General features: G+C 37.5%; 1 protein-coding gene across 2 annotated transcripts in view; it reads left to right on the top strand.

The window, feature by feature from the left end:
* Positions 1–17,746, top strand: part of samd10b (sterile alpha motif domain containing 10b) — a 62,635-nt gene extending 44,889 nt beyond the window's left edge. The window contains exons 4-5 of one of the 2 annotated variants that reach the window (XM_057319082.1): positions 6,379–6,519; positions 16,018–17,746. In XM_057319082.1, the coding sequence (XP_057175065.1) occupies positions 6,379–6,519; positions 16,018–16,040 (164 nt within the window). In that variant the 3' untranslated portion in view covers positions 16,041–17,746. Of the gene's footprint in view, positions 1–141; positions 554–6,378; positions 6,520–16,017 lie in introns of those variants that run through there. The other variant, XM_057319083.1, reaches the window with a different exon arrangement.
* Positions 17,747–20,045: the final 2,299 nt, after the last annotated feature.

The following is a 20,045-nucleotide window of genomic DNA, read 5'->3' as shown; positions in this document are numbered from 1 at the left end:
CCGGTATATTTGTAGCAATTGTATGGGTCAAAATGATCAATTTTGCTTTAATGCCAAAAATCATTAGGATATTAAGTAAAGATCATGTTCCATGAAGATATTTTTCCTACCGTAAATATATCAAAACTTTATTTTTGTGAGTGGATGCAGCAATATCGCGAACAAAAATGGCCGGAAACACGCCTACAAACTTCACTCGCTGCTGAACGCCTTTTGGGAATTACTCAAGTTTGGTAAGCTTAGAATTCACAGCGGTAAGTCAATAGAGAGCGTCAAAACAAACCTGTTTCTTCTTAGCAACGGCCTGCTACAGCGCCTCTGATGGACAACTTTAAAGGTGACTTTCTCAATATTTAGATTTTTGGCACCCTCAGATTCCAAATAGTTATATCTCGGCCAAATATCGTCCTATCCTAACAAACCTTACATCAATGGAAAGCGTATTTATTCAGCTTCCAGATGATACATAAATCTTAATTTCGAAAAATTGACCCTTATGACTGGTTTTGTGGTCCAGGGTCACATATACTCCAAGTGTCGAGTAAAGATCATCTAAATCTATTCAATGCATTAAACTTGCATCAAAGCTTTCCTATACAACGCAGTTCTGTTCATGACGCAGCCAACGTTGTGACATCACAGGTACAACACAGCTCTCTTTATGAAGCACAGCACACATTGTCATCACAGGTGCACTTTTTATGACATAACACATCATTCCAAACCTGTATGACTTTCTTTTTTTCTTTTCTTGGTAACCAAACAACATTGGACCTCATTGACTTCCATTGAATGGACGCAAACAATTAAGTAATTTCTCAAAATATCTTCTTTGTGTTCTATAGAAGAAAGAGTCATATACATTTTCAAAGAGTCATATACATATTCTAAGTTCGCCATTGCAGTTTTACATTTTAAATGCACAGGCCCTTTAAATTCCAATGGATTTTGATTGGCTGTCAGTGTTTTATCATTCATCAGTTCCTATGTCCCTGTTGTTATAGTTGTGATGTGGACTCTGCTTTTCACTTAGATTTTTAAAAATGTATGTTTATAGTTATATTTATCATTTTTGGTGTGAGCGTGCCATTGGTCTCTCTGAGGAATAGTTTGGCAGGCCACATACACTAATCTAATGCTCTCTCATCTGACTCCCAGAACTGTGTGCTCTGTTTTCTCTCCCTAATGGTCAATTATACACCTTAATGCTGTGCCATTTGTCACATCCCGGCCGTTTCCATGGGGTCTCGCCTTTCAGGGGTCACCTGAGTGGAGTTTCTGCGAAATAGTCATTTATACATTGCATTTCATGCCTTTGTTGCTGGAAAGTGTTGAATATTGAACAAAAATGAGACTTTATTGAAAATAAACGTAAATGCTTTACAGAAGACAAAGTCATTTCATATACGGGATTTACATTCATTGTTGTAATTGTGTGTATTTAATTCTATTAATATTAATATAATTAATAAACATTTTAATATAGTAATTAATAATAATGTATTAATTTTATTATATTAATGTATTATTTTTATTGATATTCATTTAAAAAAATTCTAATAAAATGACATAAATTATAATATATTATAACCCATGGGATGCAATATGATTATTGAATAAGTCATGTGACATATGGATAACTAATCAGTGAGAGTTTTGGGCCTCAGGAGGGGTTTATAGGCGGTTTGGTTTGGTTTTTAGGATTGGACTTGATTTTATAACCAGACATGTGTCTCAATGTCTCTATAAGTGTGTTATGTCATATCTCTCTCTCTCTCTCTCTCTCTCTCTCTTCTCTCTCTCTCTCTCTCTCTCTCTCTCTCTCTCTCTCTCTCTCTCTCTCTCTCTCTCTCTCTCCTCTCTCTCTCTCTCTCTCTCTCTCTCTCTCTCTCTCTCTCTCTTGTCTCTCTATCATCTCTCGACTGATCTCTCTCTCTCATCCTTCTTTCTTTCTCGCGTCCACTATCATCGACCTCGCTCCGTCTCTCTCTTCTCTTCTCTCTCTCTACTCCTTCTTTCTCTCNNGTATCATGACATCTCTCTCTCTCTTCTCTCTCTCTCTCTCGTCTCTCTCTGTTCCTTCTGTATATGAGAGATCTCTCTCTCTCTCTCTCTCTCTCTCTCTCTCTCTCTCTCTTCTCTCTCTCTCTCTCTCTCTCTCTTTTTCTCTCTCTCTCTCTGCGATGTGCTCTGAATGTTATTATGGTCCCAAAGGCTTTATTCTATTATCTGTGCTATTATTTATGGTTTCATTTATCAGGCCTCTGTCTAGATGGCGTGTGTGTCTATAAGTGAGTGTTTGTGTGAGCAATTCTCTCCGGGTCATTGACGCCAGCGCTTGAAGCAGTGCTACACACTGGAAATAGATGACACTGAGTCACTCGCCATGTCAGACATGATCGTCACTTTGCTTCAGGCACAGGCCATTTCCGCTCTGACACTGTTATGGCTCTTTTGAGTCCGCTGTTTTATAGCTGCAAGTGTGAAATGACTTGAACCGCATCCAGGCAAGTCGCTTGCATGTACTTCACATTTTTAAATAGCATCTTAAGGGCCACATGAAGTCACAATTGGACGTTTGTGGCTTTTAGTTCACGGCTGTTAGCTTTGAGGCCGTCTGTATGCTAGATCTAAAATCAATCTCCGATAGAACTTCGTTTTCAGTATTATATTTCTCTTAGAAAGAAAAAAATGTTTATCCAACCAGTTTTTATCATTCAGCCTGCTTCTCTTCATTTTTTACCCTTCTATTTTCTTTAAACAATAAATTGAAGACATATTGAAAGGATGAAGTGCAGTTGTTAAGTCCAACCATTTCGCAGCCACTTTCTTTTTCCTCATTCTTCCACTTTATCTTGTTTTTGACAGCACCTCTATCACTATCTTCGGGGTGTTATTTGGGAGCGCGTTAAACCCGTCTGCAGGGAATCCATTTCTGCTGTTCACTTGAGCCGTCTGCCGCTTCACAAAAGCATCAGGTGAATCCAGCACAGTGTTTCTGGAGGGCTGAATCCAAAACCAAAAAATGATGGGCCTGCGTGTAATATAATAGAGAGGCTCATAGAACAGGCAATGTTCACTCCTGAGGCAACATTTCAACATGAAAAATGCATTTCAGAAAGATATTTTCCAAATATGCGCTTTCGACTGTTCCTGTACCTCAGTTGGTCGAGCATTTGTGTTAGCAGCACGGAAGTTATTAGCACGGGTTTTATTACCAGGGAACACGCATATTGATCAAATCCATACTATAAAGTCCCCCTGTGGTGAAAATCAAAATGTTAATGTTGTTTATACAGTATGTATTTGTGAAAGTTTATAAAATGCTTTGAATTATTACAATTATTGAGTGAAGGCGGGGACTCATTTGCATATTCATGAGTCTGCATACTCTAAACGAAGCAACATTGTAGAGCTACATCAAAGCTATTTTAGAGGATGAAAAAATAATTTTCACAGTAAAAAAATGTTTAAATATGTCATTTTGATGATCAAAGATGAGTTTTAAATTCGATAAATTATTGGCTACAGGGGGACTTTAAATGCACTGTAATTGCATGACATATCCATTATACTTTGTCTTTTGTACTGTATTTGTTAGGATCTCTCCTATTGTATTTGCTCTTCACGGCCTATTGTTAGTGACTAGGAAGCAAATGTACACCCCACTGACATTGTGTAAATTTTCTGTGAAGTTTCTGGGTCACTGGGTCAGTGTTGGCCCACGACTACCCCCTATTGCTGAACCGTGGGACAGTGGGGCATCTCTGTCCAATAATCCCCCATAAGCCCTTGGTAGTTAAATGTACCGCCAAGTGATTTAACAGCCTATACATCAGGCTTAAAGGGATATGTATCAGTGATTGATGATTTTTAGCGTGAAGAGAGATGTAGCCTATGGAGTGTACGGCAGAAGAGATTGCATTAAAGAAGAATATGGATTTGGCTTGAAATTGATCAGGTAACTGTAACTGAACTGCTCACCTTCATTCAAGTTCCTTCATTCAGGAGTTAGGAGGATTAAGATCCACTGATATAAATTCAACAGAAAGAGGTTAACAAAGTGGTGTCTTGCCAATTGCTGCGATTAACTGTAATGTGTTGGGACTGGACTGTTTCAGTATCAAATCTGCTACTATTTTCCTTACTTTCAGTTTTGCCCTTTGTTGTTCATTCGCATGCACGCAAACAGGTGTATATTCACACTGGCATCTGCCTTAAAGCGAAGACATTTTGTAAAATAGCTGCACAGTTTTCTGAGCACAGCAAACCACATTCAATATTTTGTGATTTAAGTTAATGTCTATTGGCTTTAAAGTCAACTTCAGCATAATCTTTCAATACTGAGAAGACCAAAATATTGATGACATTATCTTGTTTGCAGGAGTGTATACAATTTGTAGTACATTAAACTTAACATGAACATAACCGTAGGGGATACGCTAGAGTTCCAAATGTTAGTCGTTAAACTCACCGCCGTCACATTACTGTGAAGTAGACTGTTTATGTGGCTGTAGATGTTTTGTAATTCTTGGAGAGCTGGGAACATACACGACAAATAGCACATTTTTTGTTGTTTTGTGAAACGTCATAGTAATTCCACACTGGCGATGACATCACTGGCACCAAATCATTTACGTCCCCGCGTATCGCTTCAAACGTTGATGTCATAAAATCGTTTTGTGAGATCGGCCATGTACTGATCGAGTCATAAAATACAGTGGTGTCGCTAGGCCCTTTTTAGGTGGGCTGTATCCACCCTAAATTTCAAGCTTAGCACCCCTAAAAAAATGTCATTAATTATGTAATTTGTACAGGAAATCGAGATCGCTTTAGTCCTCTTTAAAACTCTTATTTTGTAAACGACGGCGCGTTGCGTTTTTTTGTGTTCTTCAGTCCACTGAGGCACAGAGTGAAGTGAAAGTCACAAGCAGAGGAAAAGGTGTGTGTATTAACATGCAGTTTTCATAATATGATGCGGGAGGGATACAAGACACTTTCCCATCTGCTGCAAAAATAATGTAAAATATGAGGGCTGTCAAACTCTTAATCGCATTCAGAATAAAAGTTTGTGTTTACATGATACAGTATGTGACCCTGGACCACAAAATCAGTCTTAAGTAGCATGGAAACATTAGCAGCAATACCCCAAACCCTCAGATTCCAGAGTTTTAAATAGTTGTGTCTCAACCAAATATTATCAGATACTACCAAACCATAAATCAATAGAAATTATTCATCTTTCAGGTGATGTAAAAACCTCAATTTCGGAAAAAAAAAAGGTTTTGTTGTCCAGGGTCACATATATGACTATGTATTAATTTTGTATTTATAAACACCTACACATACATGTATAGGAAATGTTTACATGTATTTATTTATAAATAATTTAAATTATATATAGATATTTATTCATTTGTATATTTTATATTTTTCTTAAATATATGCATGTGAATCCACGAAAACGAATAAAAATGGTTCATGCTGTAATATGCATGTCTGGCCAGTAGTTGGCGATGTCACTTTCTACAGAAATGTAATACGCAGGTGCATGACATTACAGTTTTTGTAGTTTACACTGAGACGATAATAAAACAATAAAAATCCTGTCATGAATAAATGAACAAAACTCAAAAGTTTTCTATTTTAAATTAAAAGCCGTCCCCTTAGTGGGCAGTAAAATGTTGCTGTCTACATTTGGAATATGGCCTGAAGACAAGGTGAAAATGTCACATCACAAGGGTAAAGTCTAATTAAATATGTGTGGATACTTGTGTCATGTTCTGAAAGGTTTTTTGGTAGTCCTGTTCTGTTGTCAAGCTCTCCGCTGGCATGTGTCAGTAATGTGATTGCCTGTGGGAAGATTTAAACAAACCTGAACTGATTCCAGACTATTGATCACATTTCCTCCAGATTCCTCTTTCATTCCCTCTCGATGTTTCAAAACCTTCCTTTTTAATTGTCATTTAAAGATCCAGTGTATGAAATTTAGCGACATCTAGTGGTGAGGTTGCAAATTGCGACCAACGGCTCACTCCACCCCTCCCTTTCGAAGCACTTTGGCGGCTCTACAGGACTAAGATGTCCTCACATTTTCACTTCTTTGTCGAAGGAGATCATGTATTTACAAAATGAGTAGTTTGTCCATTTACGGCTACTGTAGAAACAACATGGTGAATTCCATGTAAGGGGACCCGCGGTGTATGTAGATAAATAGCTCATTCTAAGGTAATAAAAACATAACGCTTCATTATGTAAGGTCTTTATACACCTCTGAACACATAGTTCTGTATATTATATTGCATTTCTGTCAAGAGATCCTCCATAAAATTAAACATTGGACCTTTAATTCACTCTCACCTTCCCTCAATCTTCCAGGTCGTGCCCTGTTGCGGTTGAATGGAGAGAAATTGGAGAGGATGGGGATCATGCATGAGACTCTGAGACAGGAAGTGTTACAGCAGGTGCTACAACTGCAGGTCAGAGAGGAAGTGCGCAACCTACAGCTGCTCAGCAGAGGTGAGAGGTCAACACGCCGGGTCTCCTACAATTAAGCTTCTTTATCTTTATTTTATTTTATTCAATTGTTTTGACGTTTTTTTGGATACAAAACCTGCATGTGTCTTTTTGTTGAAAGCTTAAACACAACTTCAAACTTTCAAAGGACACAAAGTATCCGAGTCCCTAGAGCAGACGTGTGCCGCAGAAGTCCCAACTCAGCAAGTGTCAAAGCCCAGTGTACCCGCACATTAACAAGGAAAGGGAATTAGGGACCATTTAAACGCTGTGTCAGGGACTTCTACCAATAGCTTAGGGGGCAAATTCAATTTAACAGTTCACCAAGCCCAGGCCTTCACGCTATGATAAGGGAAACTAATTGAGCCACCCAGTTGAGAAATCCACACCTGAGGTTCAGAGAGGCGAGAGACAGGTGAAGGTTGTTTAAGGAGAGAAGGCGTCCAGTTAAAGATCCGTCACTGCCGGTTAGTTTGTTTCTGATTGTCGGCATCACCTGTCAGAATGAGTTTCATCTGGCTCAATCTGGTCTCTTTGGCTGTTAGGACACAGCTTATCTGGAGTTTATTCTTAGATGTGCCGGGCTGAGTGTGTTAGCCGACAGGGTGTCCAGTGGATTTCTAAAGGGATCCCGTCTATAGCAGTCTGTCATATTTGATGTAGCAGCTGTGAATGAAATTATGAAATATTGATCGGGCAAAAAACCGAGACTGGCTTTAGTAAGGTTTGGAGTTTTGTATTATCTTTGTGTATTTGGTGATTGACCAGTAGATTAAGAAAGGGTTTGTTAAAGGAACAGTTCATCCAAAAATGAAAATGTTTTTCCAAACATGTATGACCTTTTTTCTTTCACGGAACACATTCCCCAGTGCTGTAGTACTTGAGTTCGGACTCAAGACGTTTTTCTGTAGTCTCGGACTTGTCTTGGACTCGTTGGTATCTGCACTCGGACTTGTCTCGGACTTGGTCATTGGACTCACCAAATGTTCTAGTTGGTCTCGACCGAGTCCGATGATATTTTCTCCTCCCAAACAAAACCATTGGTGAAGCATATACTGTATGTTTGCTTTAGTTGGACTCTTGACTTTCATTAAGTTAATTCTCTTTCCTCTTGGAGTAGGTTACTTTTTGTGATGGGTGTTAAGCTGTTAAAAAGATGATAAATAATACTAAATGAAGTTGATGACTGATTTGAGTGTTGTGGTTCACGATGCTAAGATAATGTGCCAAATTAAACCGACAGTTTTCCTGACATTAACACTCAATGGTGACAATCATCAAACTAATTCAGATAAACAGATGAACTGCAATGCATACTGGGAGTCATGAATGAGTTTTGTACTATGATGTTACCCAGCATGCATTGCAGCATGAAGCTTTCTTTTGTTGATTGTCACTATTGTTGAGTTTCATACACTGATTCTTGATGTCTGATTGATTCACCAATTTACCAAAGTTTTTTTGTGTGTGTGTATTTTCTGTCAATTCAAAGTATAATAAGCCATACCACTGCTTTAATCTCACACTGCAGTATCACACAATACTCATAAATCAATAACACAATGCACTCATGAGCAATTATTTAGATAACTGCACAAATAACCTGATCCCAATGGATCTTAGTTTTCATTGCCTCAACAATTGTATTTTAGCACACTGTTATAACAGACAATGAAAAACATTAAACGTTAAAACACAAGAATCAAGAACCCAAAGAAAGCAACTACTGATCACAATAATGATGGTTTGTTGAAACTTACATGTATTCAACATTAATTGCGGTTGCAAAAGTGATGTTGAGTCAATGCAGTTATCACTGACAAGTCAACAAGCTGAGAATGGGAACATTTTCCATTGGCAGCCCAGAATGTGATTGTTACGCTACAATAAAAAGACTCAAAATGTGAAATTGCACTTCGGCTTTATGTGACTTTGGTGAAATTGCTATACCTAAAGTAAATAAAATGACCTACTTTGATCTGCTTTTTGATCATTACAAATCAAGTATGTGGTCTTGAAGAGGATTCTTTTTTCTGACTCTGTCTTGACCGTCTCATTTGGACTCGGTCTTGACTCGGTCTCGACTAGTCCTGGTCTTGCACTTGTCTTAAACTCGACAAAGGTGGACATGACTACAGCCCTAACATTCCAGGCCATATGATACAAGGGGATAAAGCCATTTTTCAATTATATTTATCATTTAGAGGGACAGTTTATCCAAAAATAAAGTTTTCTCGAAATTCTGTTCAAAACCTGTATATTACTGGTTTCATCTGTGAAACACAAAAGAAGATATTTAAAAAAATGTCTCTGTGGTTTTGTGTTCATACAGTTGAAGTCAATGGAGGTCAATGTTTTGTTGGTTCACAACCTTCTTCGAAACATTTTCTTTTGTGTTCTAAAGAAGAAAAAATTCATACAGGTTTGGAATGACATGAAGGTGAATAAATAATTAAAGAATATTGATTTTGGGATTATTCTGATAATTTTTTTATAAAACTTGAATCTGTGAAAGAGGTTTATGTCATTGGGAGTGAATCTGACACTAGATATCATTATTTTGTTAAAGACACAGTACCTGATAGCCCAGATGGTTCATTGGAACTGCCGCTGTGCAGCTTATGGTAGAATATTCGTATTTATAATTATGTCTACAAAACTTTTGAATGCATCATTATTTCAGAGGTTTATTTTATGCTTTTGTTAGTAGTTCTTTTTTAAGTCACTTAAGACATGGGTGTTAGCAAAGTCCGTTTACGGAAGTCGTGCCACACGGCGGCCATGTTTGCAACGCCTTTGGGCAGTTAATTACATCATAGCAAGTCAACGGTCCTTTCTCCTTGAATGGTGGAAGGCAGATATTTCAAAAACCACAATTAAATAGCATATTTCCGATCAATGATTAAACCTGAAGTGGACTGTACCATAACTTCGGTTTGCTAAGCTAAAAATGCGTTAAAAATCTGCTTTTTCGAAGTCCATTCAGCTACTGCGCATACGCACAGGCTGGCAAGCGCCTCACATAAACTCCGCCCCAGAGAATCGTCAGTCTTTATCGATTGACGATTGGAACGTTTTACTGGTAGGCGGGACTTTCTTTGCTAGAGCAGCCATATTGAGCATTTCATTCCTGTCCACTCATTATAATGGCAGTGGCACAGCCAGGGATGGATTACTGACCGGGCCAATGGGGCCAGTGCGCAGGGGTCCTTGACTACCATGAGCCCGAGGGGGCCCAGGGCTTCAAGGTTGCACCATCCAGTTTGGTACAGAGAACCCAACAACAAGGAAAACAAATGTTTATCTAAGATTAATATGTGGGTCCCATAGCTTATACAAGGCCTCTGTGGATACCCTGTAAAAAATGAAATGATCAACAAATCATGGCAACATTATGTTTTTATGTTACTTTAACTTTAAAATTAAAATTTAACTTATCAATTAAATTACAGCACATTTAAATAGCATTTTCTGAATCTTTTGCTTGATGATTTGATGTTTACAGACGTGTCACAGGGGCATTTTATGGTGAGAAATATTTTTTTTATTTGTGATGAATTAAATACGTGTTTATTTGACAGTTAATTAAAGATGCGTGTTTCACACGTCTTAAAGGGGTCATATGACACAGCTAAAACAAATATTATTGTTTGTTTTAGATGTAATGCAATGTGTATACAGGATTTAAGGTTCAAAAACACTGTATTTTCCACATACCGTGCATGTTTGTATCTCCTCTTTGCTCCGCCTCTCTGAAACGCTCAGATCTTTTACAAAGCTCATCGCTCTGAAAAGCGAGGTGTGCTATGATTCTGCTACGCCTCTTACCATATTTGGAACATCAGGTTCCTCTTCAATTGTACTGACAGGTACGCCCACCTTACTTGCGTATACATTTGGGCGGTCTTAGTCAAATCATACCACCAACTGACGTAGATTTGTGGGGGTGTGGTTACACGAGGCGTTTCAGGCAGGTCTGGGTGAGCATTCACTTTTAGATAGAATGCATCTTTTGTTCCCACACTTTCATTTTTGCAATTTTACGTGTCTAATACATGCATGGGCAACTTATAACACACCAAAGACACAGAAAAACATGTATTCGCGCCATATGACCCCTTTAACTATGTTCATGGTTGATTTTTCGCTGTGTAGCTATTATTAGACTACTATAAACCCTGTAGAGATTATTTTTAGTGTAGTGAGGCATTTGACGCAGAGCGAGAACTGTTTTAATATTCATTATCGTCTTAACTTTCACTTTCTATAACTGTGAATGAGCAGGTAAGGGAAAGAACGGAAAAACTGTGGGGGGGCACTTGGAGATAACTGGCCCAAGGGCCCTTTGAAGTCATAATCCGTCCCTGGGCACAGCTTGTTAATATATTATCTTTGGTGTTAGTTATGTCAGAATTTTCCACATGCAAGTAGGTGGCATTAGTGGGAGGGGCATTCTAATTCTCAAGAGCTTTTGATTGGTCGAAAATATGTGTGGTAAAAGTAAATATTTTTGTTCCCTTTGAATTTAAAATATGTTTTTTAAAACTGCTATAGGTTAATTTACAGATAGTAAATCAGCCATTTGTTTTAAATAAATGAATACAATATAATACAAAATTATACAGTTGCCAAAAGTGTTACTCAGGGGAGGTATTTGTAAAATCATGTAAAGGTCCCCTTTTCTTCAAAACAGTAAACTTACTGTTCATTGACATTCAAACTTACTGTAAAAAGGTATTTACAGTATTTGACAAAATTATTATTTTGCAAAAAGGAAAAACACAGTGTGTCAGAGAATATGGGTTGTATTCAAATAGACAATAAAATGCAAAGAAAACCAAAAAGCTCATGGGAAATAAACCAAACATTGACTACAATTTTTCTTTCATTAATTTTTTTCATCCTCTCTTGTGGAAATGTTGAAATCATTCTTTTGTCATTGTAAGCTTTGCACATTTGTGTAATTATTTGCTACGCCTCCTTAAATTCTTCACAAAGTAGAGCTTTAGTTTATACTCCAAAAATATTAATGCAACATGAATACAATAATAAGATATTTGAATAAAGAGCAAAAATGTAAATTGTCCAAAATTGAACATCACTTTTGGCAACTACAGTATATTATATTTAATACATGCATTTTGCTAACAAATACTGTATGTCCATATTTTTGTTGCGTATGTGCCATTGTAATAGGTTGAAATCCATCCCCTCCTTGTCTTTTACTGTCATTGTTAGTTTTATGAGCTGCATGAAGTCTGCAATGAATATTCCCAGAAGGTTTCGTTACAAATAGATGTGTGATCTTCCTTTCTGTCTCATGCCCAGTAATTTTGCATTTTTTACTAACCATCAGCAGAAACAGCGCATGACTTCTCATGGCCTTTTTAATCTGTCTCTGTTAAAGCTCATATCTTTCACAAGAGTGATTCGGAGGGGTAAATTGACCTTTCGGTCGGATCGCAATCTCATATTCATCAACTGAAATGTTGCCTCTGTTCTCTTCTAAATTGCTTTGTTCTTTTGGTATGAAGTACGGCAAAGTAATTCTGCCCTCTTCGTCCCTCCCCGAACGCTCCTCTCTTACTCCGCTGAATTCACACTGAAAAGCAATTTAACTCTGAGCATAGCAGATTCTCCCAACACTATAATTGCTATTTCTATTGAGCACCAAACCTTATTACCTCTTCTGCAAATTACCACTCAATCGCCCAACTGTAATAGCCCTTAAACATTTCACACAAACAGAAAAAAGAGTTTGATCCGTTTCTTTAGTTTAGCAGACAACTCGAGTCTTTTGTTCCAGTGTAAAATGAGTTGCATGGAGAGACGTCTGTTATTTTGTTTAGTCTGTAGGGCCCACTGTTTAGTTTAAGCTTCTGCTCATTTGTCTAGGCTCCCTGTATATGTTATATACATGTACTACTTTTATGTAGACTCTATTCCTATAAAGGATTTATAGATTAATGCATTTCTATTCATTTGAAGGCATGCCAGACAATCAAATGTTCAATTATTGATAAACAAAAGAGATGACAACACTCAGTTTGATATCAGGTCAGTTGTGAACCCCAAGCCTCATTGGATGAAAACAATCCTACACAAACTGAGTCATTTAATGACATATTTAGCTTGTCTCCTCCATAAGCCCGTTTCCATCATCTTGAGCATCCTGAGGCCCTTCCAGACATCTGCTACAACAACCTTCTCAATCCACTTTTTATTTGATTTATTTAGACAGTTCATTCAAAAGTAAAAATACACTGTCTTAAATAGCTATAGACAGAAATGGAAAAGCATCTATTTAACATCTATTTTTTTTCAATTTTATTGTAGTTTTATTAATGTTTTAAATTAGATTTAGATTCAATTTATTGTCATTGCACATGTACAGTACAAGGCAACGAAATGTGACCTCTGCATTTAACCCATCCAGAGAGTAGTGAACACACGTACCCCCGGAGCAGTGGGCAGCTATCACTGCAGTGCCCGGGGAGCAAGTAGGGGTAAGGTGCCTTGCTCAAGGGCACCTCAGTTGTTACCCGCCGGCCCTGAGGATCGAACCGGCAACCTTCTGGTCATGAGTCCGACTCTCTAACCATTAGGCCACAACTTCTTTTATAAAAAGGTTTAACATGTATATATATATTTTTCGTTTTATTGTAGTTTTATTAATATTTTAAATGAGCTATTTTTTAAAAACAATTTCAATGTTATTTGATTTTATGTGTACTTTTATTATTTGTTTTTTTATGTTGCTGTATAAGATTAATTTATTTTCCGTTTAGTTTTAGTGTAGTTTTTGTTCATTCTCTCATTTTCATTATATATAAAAAATTTTAAATACTATTTAAGCCAATATTTATGTGAGACTTATAAACAGAACTTTTTAATACTTTAAGTTTTAGTAAACTAAAATAGCCTATATGAAATCCATTTTTGGGTCATAAAACGAATGTACATATCCACATTCGTTAAAGGGATAGTTTACCCCAAAATCCTGTCATCATTTACTCACCCTCAAGTTGTTTCAAACCTGTATAAATTGATTTGTTTTGTTGAACACAAAGGAAGATATTTGGATGAATGTTAGCAACTGAGATTTCTGGGACATCATTGACTACCATAGTAGGAAACATTATTGTATCATTTTTTTGTTACGTTGAACACAAAATGAGAGATTTTGAGAGATTTAGAAAAGCAAACAGGCACATTTTACTACCATTTGAATTAAGTTTCACATTGATTTCCTGCCAAATTGGGCTGTTGCAATTCATGACATGAAGTCTGAGAGAACTATCAAAGACAGTCAGTGAGCGTGAAGTGACAGAAGAGATTTCTGAAGTAAAATTTCTGCAAAATGTGTTAGATGTAAAATCAGTGGTAAATTACAGAAGAGGTAAAATGTCAGAGATCCCATAGCTCTAGTGTTTTCCATCTTCAGTCTTACAGCTGTTCCCAGAATGTTTACTTCACCATCAATCCCACAGTCCCTTGCAGAAAATGATATTTTATCTTACAGTAAATGCTATTCACTAATAGACACGTTTACCTTTATCAACACTCTGGTATTTTCACCCGAAGCTGTGCTGCAGATAACCTTTTCACCAGGCTGGACACGACGTCACAGAATCACAAACAATGCCACCTGTTCCTTCTCAAAGGGTTCATCTGTGATTGTCTATTGTTCATTGACTTGCATTGTTCGTTTCCTCATATTCTTATCTTTTTTTTTTGCTTTCATTTTCAAAAGTCCTTTCTCACCACATTTAACAAGTCTATCAATGATTGCTCGGCCTAAAAGGAACACGTCCCCAACTTGCAATCAGCGCTTTTCTAGAATCCCCACCAACTGATTGTAAAACAAAAAAAAGCAGGCTAGCGAGTTATAATATATTCAGATATCATCTCCTTTTGCCTGTGCCCTTGATAAAAAGATCCTTCCTGCTTTTTTCTCCAATAACACTCTCTGTTGACAGCGGATAGGAATTACAACCCACCGTGATGTGTTTACGACTTATGTTAATTGCAGTCTTGAGACAACTTCACTTACATTCTGAAACAGCATCTGGGCGATCTGTCTGCGCAGTACTTCAAGAACGAACGGCGGATCGCTGTGCATCTGAATTTTATGAATTTCAAGGCATTTTAAGAACTACACATGAGTCACAATTCAAACTAGACATTAACTCTGTTCCACGTCCTCATTAGATGCCTTTCTGTCTTCTCCCACCGTTCCTACATGAGGCCTTTTTGACATGCTAGATAGACAGCAACTCTGTTTGGGACGCCAATCAAAATCCACACGTGAAATAAACGTGAGACTCGACTCATTTATTAATGAGACTCTAAATAGTATACATACAGTACACAGTAGATACCAATACGAGATCAAATAGTTCGTCTTAATTAGACAAAAATATTTTAAACGCCAGCGTTGTTTTTTTCTGCAAAAATCGCCCGACAGCGGCAGCATTTTAAATAATTTTTAGAAAAGTTTAATGGCCATCAAAATATTTTTCCCATGAATATACGAACGCACAATATCAGATGAAAAATCAAAGCCTCTGCTTTAAAAAACAATCCGTTTTATTCTATCTTAATTTGTTCTTTGTTTCTTCAAAAATACAACCTTTTGAACGAAAAGAAGAGAAAATGGTTTTTTTTGTCAGACTTTTTTGTCAAAAAGGATTCGGAAGGATAATCAACAGTATTTTTGGATCTGTGTATGCTGTACTCTTTCAGAAGATAGGTAACAGCGCCCCCTGCTGTATAACAGTAAAAACATGGATTGCTGGAAATTTCCGTCAATGGCGTGGAAGCGTTGTGTTATAAATGATGTACACTTCCTAAAGAATTATTCTATATAGATCTAATTGTTTGACTCATCTGCTGATCTTGTATATACTCACCAAAGCTGCATTACGATATTCACAATGACATAAAATATTAAGTCTTGTTTTCTAAAAATAATCTAAATTAGGTGAATTTTTTGAAAAAGATCTGCACTTAAGCACTTAGCAAAAAGGTCAAACTTAAATTGAGTTTATTTCTTTACTCCATTTTTTCAGTCATTCAGTTTAGCAAATGCATCTTGATTTAAGAATTTGTTTACAGGAAAACAAGACAAAAATACTGAATAAAAAAGCCTTTATCATTAATAAACCACATCTATTGACCAATCAGCATTCTGTATCAAAATTGTCCAGTGTATAAGTGCTGTCTAGGTAGGCAGCCTACTAGGTTTGACACAGTATTGATTCCAGTCTGTTGAGTTTTCCCAAAAACACCTTCGTTCTCCTTCATAGGACGAGCATGAGAGAGAGAAACAGGGTGTATAGCGAGATCTTAAATAGATGACAAGGTAATTCCAGGGTCAGTGAATGAAGGGCTAACAAAACTTTGTTTCTGATGCGTATCTCTTCTGTAAATGTATTTCCTGTATTGACATGAATAATTTATGCTCCCTTTAATTCTCCTGTCTGTTTTCTTTCTCTCCAGCTTCCTTCGGCAACCTTTCGTAGCTCATCTATCCATCTGGCAGCTCTCTCCCCTTCCTTGCATAAATGGAGCAGGTTCAAAGACGCCAGGAAATGGAGACAGTACCAGACTCTGACTCTGTATTATAGTGACAAGATTCGAGAACACCAACCAGAGATTTGTCAGATGACAGTCAATGATGGGTGAACTCAGTTTGGATTGAGTCATGGACTTTGACGTGACATCTGAGGTTTTAGCATTTGGACGTCCGACCACTTTGCTCTCTTACCCAGCATCACTAGCTGAAGTCGTGATGCTGAATAAACTGTAGTAAGTCTGGGAACACAGTTGTTTCTCCTACCTCTCGTGATCGATTGTATCGTTTCATTTGCAGATATACAGTAGGATAAAGAGAATTAAACATATACTAGTCCCTGACTTCAACACTAAAGCACCAGTTTGTATGAAACCTCTATGTCTGATCAGTTTTAATGGGGCGCCAGCGATTTCCTTTCTGTCACTTGTTAATAAATGTACTTTCTGAACATTGAATGTGGATACTTTCAAACCTAAAAACCATGACCAATATTTTCTTTTCTTCTCAGGAGATGTGCGTTTGCTTCCATTATCGTTCCTGTTGAAGTCATATTTTATGATTTCAGTGTAATTATGAAAATATTTTCTTATTCTGTACACAGTTGTAGATTTTGAGGTTTTCTCCTAACATTCAAAGAATATGAATATGATTTATACTGCAAATGATGGTGCATATAGGGGCAACGTGAGTAGATTGTCTCCATTTGTAAACGTCTCAGTTATCTCTGTTTATGAAGCAATAATGTAAAGTGATGGTCTGCATGGTTAGGCCTGTTAGAGATGAAACATTTACACAGTTGCTAATTTACCATTCCAAACATCACAGCATCTTTAGGCCTGAAACATCCTACGCAAATATTTATTAAGTTGCTAATGTGTTCAAAACGCAATCCAAGTGCACATTAATAACATTGCGGCTCATTCTGTGGACAGTTTTTTCTTTCAGCTCAACTTCCGCTGAAGTTGTGAAATGCTGTAAAAATGGTTATCTAAACTGAATCTAAAGCTACATGAATAACAAATTACGATCGCACAAACATTTAAAGTTTATATTACAGTATATGTTAGCTTTGTGTAGTGGATGTTTTTGGTCTTAGATTCTTGATCGGTCCCTTAAATGATGATACTTTAAAGGACATGCATAATAAACCTTAAGCTTTCACTAAATTTCTAGTTCCAACCACCCTTATCCAGTGGAAGATGTAGTTAATTCGTTTTTTTGTGATTTCCTCTTTCTTGGTCCTGTATTCCAGAACACTACAGCACTCGCCAGTTGAGGATGTTGATATAGAAGACTATAATACAAAAAATATATAACAACCTTGTTCAGAGATGAGGAGCCTGATTTACTGTAAAATTACATTTTTTCAAAGCACTCAGAGAATGAGAGTGTCCAACTATGTTTTATATGGGACTGACGCAATTTCTAAAATGTATGTGACATTCTGAAAAATGGTTTTCTGGTGCATTTTGCTGATTGCTGGAAAAAGGTACATCACCAAACATCATTTCATTTTTCTTGACAAGCAAAGAACCAAATGTGTGGGGGGAGTATTTGTTGTGTAATTACTTTCTGTGTTAGCAACATAAATATAAAGACATGTGTGTGACAGAAAGAGCTGTATGTTTTGGAATAGTTTTCAAAATAAAGATTTCTCAAACATAATTTTTCTTTTTTTCTGTTGTTGTGTGATTGAAACAAGTTGGCAATGTAAAATAAAACAAAGATATAAAATGGCTTAATTTTTAAATTAATTTATTATTATTTTTTTAAATCTTTTTATATGTGTGTGTGTGTGTATTATACAGTATATGTATTGTACATATATACAGTATCTCACAGAAGTGAGTACACCCCTCACATTTTAGTACATATTTTATTATATCTTTTCATGTGACAACACTGAAGAAATGACACTTTGCTACAATGTAAAGTAGTGAGTGTAGAACTTGTATAACAGTGTAAATTTGCTGTCCCCTCAAACTAACTCAACACACAGCCATTAATGTCTAAACCGTAAGTGAAAATCTCCAAATTGGGCCCAAAGTGTCAATATTTTGTGTGGCCACCATTATTTATTGCCTTAACCCTCTTTGGCATGGAGTTCACCAGAGCTTCACAGGTTGCCACTGGAGTCCTCTTCCACTCCTCCATGACGACATCACAGGGCTGGTGGACGTTAGAGACCTTGTGCTCCTCCACCTTCTGTTTGAGGATGCCCCACAGATGCTCAATAGGGTTTAGGTCTGGAGACATGCTTGGCCAGTCCATCACCTTTACCCTCAGCTTCTTTTGGGGTCGTTATCATGTTGGAATACTGCCCTGCGGCCCAGTCTCCGAAGGGAGGGGATCATGCTCTGCTTCAGTATGTCACAGTACATGTTGGCATTCATGGTTCCCTTAATGAACTGTAGCACCCTAGTGCCGGCAGCACTCATGCAGCCCCAGACCATGACACTCCCACCACCATGCTTGACTGTAGGCAAGACACACTTGTCTTTGTACTCCTCATCTGGTTGCCGCCACACACGCTTGACACCATCTGAACCAAATAAGTTTATCTTGGTCTCATCAGACCACAGGACAGGGTTCCAGTAATCCATGTCCTTAGTCTGCTTGTCTTCAGCAAACTGTTTGCAGGCTTTCTAGTGCATCATCTTTAGAAGAGGCTTCCTTCTGGGACGACAGCCATGAAGACCAATTTGATGCACTGTGCGGCGTATGGTCTGAACACTGACAGGCTGATCCCCCACCCCCTCAACCTTGCAGCAATGCTGGTGGCACTCATACGTCTATTTCCCTAAGACAACCTCTGGATATGACGCTGAGCACGTGCACTCAACTTCTTTGGTCGACCATGGCGAGGTGTTCTGAGTGGAACCTGTCCTGTTAAACCGCTGTATGGTCTTGGCCACCATGCTGCAGCTCCGTTTCAGGGTCTTGGCAATCTTCTTATAGACTTATAGGCTATCTTTATGTAGAGCAACCATTCTTTTTTTCAGATCCTCAGAGAGTTCTTTGTCATGAGGTGCCATGTTGAACTTCCAGTGACCAGTATGAGAGAATGAGAGCGATAACACCAAATTTAACACACCTGCTCCCCATTCACACCTGAGACCTTGTAACACTAAAGAATCACATGACACCAGGGAGGGAAAATGGCTAATTGGGCCCAATTTGGACATTTTCACTTAGGGGTGTACTCACTTTTGTTGCCAGCGGTTTAGACATTAATGGCTGTGTGTTGAGTTATTTTGAAGGGACAGCAAATGTACACTGTTATACAAGCTGTACACTCACTACTTTACATTGTAGCAAAGTGTCATTTCTTCAGTGTTGTATGAGATATAATGAAATGTATGAAAAGATATAATCAAATATTTACTAAAATGTGAGGGGTGTACTCACTTCTGTGAGATACCAGCTACAGTATATACTGTATGTATATGTATATGTGTGCACATACATACATACATGTGTGTGTGTGTGTGTGTATATATGAAAATCTAAATTTTGAGCTAAATAATTTTTTAGCCCAGTATAAGGTCAAAAAGGAACAATAAGCCGTTGGGTTGTAATTTAACATTATACTGAGTTCTTTAAACCCACTGGTTCAAATAGAAACAATTTCTGGATTAATTTATCCCAGTGGCTTTAACCCTTTTTGACACAACACTGGGTTAAAATTACCCAGCATCTTTTAGAGCTGTCACGTTTCTGTATATATTATGGTTGATTAGAGCTCATCTTAAATTCTGGAAAAAAACTGGTCAGTATATCAACTTTTTACATTAGTACTGTGCGTTACATCATTTTATATTCATATTCTACAATACAGCACTATTGTCTGCTCAGCTGAATGCTTCAGTTTAATGCAGCTTATACATGTGATACACGAATACAGATCTATCCACTTGCTTTCACTCCTAGACATATTGTCCCGGTTTCACAG

Source organism: Triplophysa rosa, linkage group LG21, assembly GCF_024868665.1.
Source record: "Triplophysa rosa linkage group LG21, Trosa_1v2, whole genome shotgun sequence".
Lineage (NCBI taxonomy): Eukaryota > Metazoa > Chordata > Actinopteri > Cypriniformes > Nemacheilidae > Triplophysa > Triplophysa rosa.
Note: the sequence above shows the minus strand (reverse complement) of the source record. Positions and strands in the feature narration are given on the sequence as shown.